The 6,000-nt window shown below is 48.5% G+C and overlaps 1 protein-coding gene across 1 annotated transcript in view; it reads right to left on the reverse strand.

Moving 5' to 3' along the window:
* The window catches only part of PLBD1 (phospholipase B domain containing 1), a 52,160-nt gene extending 48,783 nt beyond the window's left edge, over nt 1-3,377 (reverse strand). The window contains exon 1 of the mRNA XM_041736109.1: nt 3,118-3,377. Within this exon, the coding sequence (XP_041592043.1) occupies nt 3,118-3,223 (106 nt within the window). The 5' untranslated portion in view covers nt 3,224-3,377. The remainder of the gene's footprint in view (nt 1-3,117) is intronic.
* Between the last annotated feature and the right edge of the window lie 2,623 nt (nt 3,378-6,000).

A 6,000-nucleotide genomic window follows, 5' to 3' on the forward strand; every position in this document is an offset into this window, starting at 1 on the left:
ATGTCAAAGAAACAAAACACTAATCCAAAAAAATGCTGAAGATTTGCTTGGATCTGGAACAATTCTTTTCCTTCATCCCTTTGGAACGTACCTAGTCTGAACTGCTAGCTTCAATCAGAGTTCTTGCTAAAAGTCCTCTCAACAGAAAGTCAGCTTTGTTCCCTTCTGACTCGGCACTCTTAGCTCACCATTCATCCAGATCACTCTTTAGTTACACGTACTTGTATGTATTGGGTTTAAGAATTTGCTTACAGGCTCTTCGAGAATCAGAAATCTGATCTTTCATTGTACTGATTCCATTGGGCCTAACACACCATTTTCTTGGTTGTGTGGCTGTCTCCATCCTACACTTCCCCACCAGCTGGGAACGAGACAGATTGGTATTGAGTCTGTGTATTTGTTCTTGATCTCTAGTTGTGGATTTGAATTTTGGTATTGGCGGTTTGCTAATGCTGGCGTGAATAACTCCCCACTACCTGGTGTGCTGAGACTATACCATTTACAAGGCTAACACTCATTTCAGAGCAAGCTCTGGATGAGGGGCCTTTCACAATTTCCCACTGGAAGATTATAACATGATATTTGTTGTTTGTGCAGACACAGAGTTGCAAGTTTTAGATTAAAATTTCCTCATATTTTCACTACCTTAGTTTCATCTTTTACCCCATTGAGTAAGTTCCTGTTTTGCAGTAATGCGAAGAAACAAATAAGAACATTGATAAATTCTCTAGCCACATCTTCAAGTGCATTTTTTAAAAAAGATTTTATCTATTTATTCATGAGAGACATACACACAGAGAGAGAGAGCTGGGTAAAAGTGGTGTCCTGGAGTCAATGGCCAGCTGTGCCAGGGGAGCACTGTCCAGTCAATGAGCACCCAGAGGCCAACTGAAGCATCAGTACTCCTGGGAAGCAAATGAATCAGGCCTCCAGACTGAGAACCCCTGATATTCTCTATTTTGTGTAATTTGATTACAAGAAAGTGGCCGGGCAGGTTACACAAATGTCCAGTCTGCTAAAAAGTAATTATTGGTGTTTTGGTGACTAGACTTCTGTGTCTATCAGGGTGAATCAGCTTCTTTGTATCTGATTGGCTCTGGAGCAGGGGAAAGAATGCATTTCTAGAGTCTAGCCCTGCAAGTCCAGGGGCCAGATTTGGAACCAGTTTTACCAAGGCACATGCCACCTTATAAGTCTCTTGGTAACCAACCCATGTCTTTCCCTAGTGATGTGACTTCACTACACACATCACTAAGAAAAATTATAGAAGACATCCTAAAAACAAATAGGCTTTTCAGTCCGGAAGGATAAAGGCAATGAATGCTATGCTATTTGAAGCCTATGCTAGTTTGAAAGGCAGGCTAGGATGAATGTGCGATTGTTGGCCAGTATTTCTGGAACAATGAAACTACAAAGTAACTTTTACAACTTAAGTTGTTTTTAGATTAATAGGTGCACATTGGTAGATATAAAGATCATTCCAGGGAGATGAAAATGCAATCCTCTTAGTGTGTGTTGGTACCCGTTAAATTCAGAGTACTGCGCTGGGCACTTCAGAGAAAACATGACAAACAAGAGGTAGCAAAGGCTCCATTCTCTGCCTGCAAGTCGCTACTAGACTTACTAGAAAGGTGAGACAAACCGCCAAAAGCTGTACTGGAAAACAGGTTACTATGGGTTGGACAAAGGAAACAGACCACATCTGTTTCTAACAGTTGGAGTAGGCTTCACCAGTTGTTCCTCAAGGGCATGATAAGAAGTCTTTTCTGGATTGCCAGGCACAGGGCTGTCAAACATCACTGGCCCCAGAAATGCCCTCAGTCTTCGACCAAACTGGCACAGCATCAGCTGATTATCTGGGGGACTCAGTTTAAGCAGCTGTTTCTGGCCAGGTTTCATCATTCTGTCTCATCTGTAGAAAACCAGTATCTCCACCTCACTCCTCAGGCTGTCCCTGCCATCCAACAAACATTTCAAACAATCCAAATGATCCAAAAGAACAGAAAAGTTAGAAGGGTTTCCCTCAACATTCCAGACACAAAAAGCCATTTCCATTTCTGGAGCCCTTTCTAGCCTGTCCCAGCTATGTCTGAAAGGAGCAGTTTCCTGGGGCTGAAAGGGTGGCATGAATGCCAGGTCCGCAGCGCAGGCAAGGCACAGGATGTGCAGGTAAGTCAAGAGTCAGGAGCCTAGGGGTGCATGGCTTCTGATCCTAAAGCCCCCGGCAGTTTAAAAGACTGGAAAGATTTATGAGAGGTAAGGGAGCAAGTTGCGAAAGCAAAGGCCTTGAAATCTGCTAACTGCGGTCACTTGTTGATAGGAGGTGGTGTAATAAGAATCAGTACATTCATTTGGGAAGGAATCCACTCTCCCGAACCCCACCTTATTCTTGCACTAGGTCAGCACAGAAAAGGGCCTAGGAAAGAAAACAAATGTAATCCTCTCTTAATACTTTTGTTGAAGCCTTTCAAGTTTCTACAGTTAATCTTGGTCTTCTTATCCATTAGGAAGAAAACTGACAAATCCAGTTTGTTTGTTTTTGGCAAAGGGTACAGATTGCTGTCAATACCTGCAGAGATAAAACCTGTTTCACTACGAAAGGAGGAGTAGTCAAGTAGATACCGCTTGGCATTTCAGCTCTGCTTTCACTTGCTGTGTCTCTTTACCGAAGCTACTGAATTTTCCTCAATTCCAAATGTTCTGTAGAATGGGGATCACAATCCCCTTTGGGGTTTACGGTAAGCACTGCGCCAAAAGCCCTTTAGCACGGTGCCCGGCACAGAGCAGGCTGACAGTACCAGGCTGCGCTCAACTTGAAACCAAAGTCACTGGCAGTTAAGAAAAGAAACCAAAACCGGCGGCCGGAGTCCTGCCTCTGTGCCGTGAGTACACATGTTTGGGCGTCCTTGGGCTGCGCTTTTCCGGCCGGTGGAGGCTCAGCCAGCCAAGAGCCGCGCGGGAGGGGGCGAGCGGACCTGCCCGCCAAGGACTGGCCCACACTTCGCACAGCCCCTGCCCTTCCCCGGGGCAGGCCCCCCGGCCCCCGGGCCCCCCTCCGCGCCCCCGCGCCCCTCCCGCGGTCCTGGGGGTCCGGGGGTCCTGGGGCGCGCGGCTCACCTGCCCGGCCCGGCGGCACGGCGGCGGCCAGCAGGAGCAGCAGCGGCAGCAGCGGCGGCAGCGGCGGGCTGGGCCCCAGGCGCGCGTCCCGGGCGCGGCGGGGCATCGCGGGGCGGCCGCGACCTCCCCCGGGGCGCACGGGGCGCACGGGGCGCACGGGGCGGCTGCAGCGGGAGCGGCTCCTGAGCCGGCGTCTCCGAGCCCGGGCGTCCTTACTCTTCCATTGGCCCTGCCGGTTTGGGGCTTTTAGGGGCGAGGCAGCCTCACGTGGCCTTGGGAAGGACCTTCGCCCCACTGGGCAAGGCCGGTCCTTCGTGACCCGCTGGCCCCCTGTGGGCCGCGCCGAGAAAGTTCCCCGGCCGCTCTCCTGGCCCTGGCGAGGCCACCTGCCGCTTTCCCTGCGGCCCGGGCTTGGGCGAGGCGGTTCACCTGTGTCGCCAGGGTCGGCCACGCGTCTGCGGCGGCGGGGACCAGGCGCCCTGCGCAGCGGTGACCTGCATGCCCCTGCCTACCCGCGGCTCCGGGGCTGGGCCATCCCGCAAGCGCTGGTCCCCGGCCCGCGGCCTCAGTGCCTAGCGCTCCTGCTCCTCCGTCTCCGGCTGTTTCGCCCCAATCCACCTGCCGCAGCCCAAGACTTTGGGTCCTCTGCTTTTCTCTTCATTGGCTGGAGCCACCGCTAGGATGTGTGGATCCCACCAGGCTGAAACGCGACCTATCTCTGAGCCCCCCGTGAAGTCCCCATTTCTGTGCTGGGCAGGTTTGACATTGTGAAGTAGGCGACACCATGCCTGGGGTGACATTGTGAAGTTGGCAAAGGGTGCCCTAGGTGACATTGTGAAGTAGGTGAAAGGCGTTTTATTATTATTTTTTTTCAAGAAGTATTTATTGAACCCATCTTGTGTGCCAGGTGCCAGGGATCTAAAGACCGTCAGGAGCATGACCTGCCACAGGCGAGGAGGGACAAACTGAATAAATAACAGGTGCTCGGAAGTGGCCATTAGTGCTGCAATAGACCTAGGGTTGGGGTATGGTTGTGGGGCCCCAGGATGGACTCCCTACTACTACAGAGCTGGCCTTCCCCTGTGGCCTTTCTTCCAAACTTCACTGAGCTGTCGAGGGGAGAAGGGAGGACAAGAAGCACTTGTCCTAGAGGGGTAAATACATTTATAATTGATAGGAAAGATCTGGAACAATTATATCACATCTCTGTGCACTTGGTTGAACACAAGTCCTAAGTCATCGTGTGGTTCTGTGACAGCACCTACGATGGTGCCTGGATGAAAATATCACTCAACGAATGGAAGAATTGAGGACGTTGTAAAAACTGCCCGTATTTCTTCAAATTCCAAAATTAATGTGAAGGAAAATTATGAGCATTTTAGTTAGCCATCGTGGGAAGTGAGCTACATTAGGACATTCAAAGAAGTTGTGCCACCCCAGATAGTTTAGTCATGCTACCTTCTACCACCCTCCTTCACCTTACTAAGCTTTCCAATCCAAGGAGCCAAGTGTTTGGATGTGATCATGTGTATAAAAATACTCAATGTGCCCTATGAGGCACTCACTCATCACTTAGGAAGTTATCAAATATTTGTTGACTTCCTTGTTCCAGACATAGAATAACAAATCCGATGGACAAAGCCCCTGCTCTCACAAAGCTTGCATTCTAGTGGGGGAAGCAGATTATGCAAATAAATTAATTCCATCAGGATTTCTCAACCTCAGCATGGTGACATTCTGGATCATATAATTATTTATTGAGGGGGTTGTCCTGTGCACCCCCTGGCCTGTATCCACTAAATGCCAATATCCTGTCTCCGAGTTGTGACTATTCCAAATGACTTGAGACACTGCCAAATGTTCCCTTAAGGGGCAAAATTGTCATCAGTTGAGAATCACTGGATTGGATGATGATAAATTGGCCGTGTTTACATATCTAGGAGGGAAATGAGCAGCAAAACACACCAAAGCTGAGGGGGGAGGACCACGGAAGATGTTTGACTATGAGGTGTTTTCATCACTTTTCTAGTAGACATGTGTGGTTTGGGTTGGGTTGCTATCCATTATCTTATTCCTGGTACTACTTTTTCATGGGTCTGGACTCCACTGATTTAGAAGTTTCAGTGAGCAAGGAAGGAGGCATGTTTCCACCAAGAGACACAGTAATAGTTATATCGAAGTGGAATTCAAAGTGGCTGCCTGGTCTTCATTGGACTTCTCTGGAAAAAAAAAGGAGGGGCACAAATAGGATTATAGTGTTGGTTAGAGTGATTAAGCCTGACAGTGGAGTGGAAATATGGCTACATAATAGTCGGAGGGAGTGGTAGAAGGTGTTCAGGGGAGTTCCTGGACTTGTTATGTCCTACCAAAGGACTAATGAATGTACTGTGACCTCACCTAGGCAGCACCACCAGGGACTAAGGCTCTTTACCCCAATGGACACACAACCACAACCAGCTGAGATGGTGGCCCCAGTCTGTAGCTGGGTGACCCAGTTATAGAAACAGAGACAGTGACCTCTGTATTTCTTTCCTTGGTACAACATATATACGATGGATTCAAAATTTTACAGTTCCAGAATGAAATGTACATAATGTGAATTTATTTCTTTTTCAACGTATACTTAACATTCAAACACCCACTCGTCAAATTTTAGGTTGCTTGGTCTCACTTGGGCTAAGGTCTTTAGTATCCTTCACCTTTTCCTTATCTTTCCCCCATTTCCTTGTCACTGATCTTAGTTTCAGGGGGCTTATGTATTGACCTCAATAAGAGGCATCTACTCTGTGAGTCATCCTCTTGGCTTGGTCTCCATTGACATGTGGTTTCTCTCTTCTGATCCTTTATCTGCAGTTCTTGGCCTTGTATCTAGATTCTTAAATA

The sequence above is a fragment of the Vulpes lagopus genome, chromosome 21 (assembly GCF_018345385.1).
Source record: "Vulpes lagopus strain Blue_001 chromosome 21, ASM1834538v1, whole genome shotgun sequence".
NCBI lineage: Eukaryota > Metazoa > Chordata > Mammalia > Carnivora > Canidae > Vulpes > Vulpes lagopus.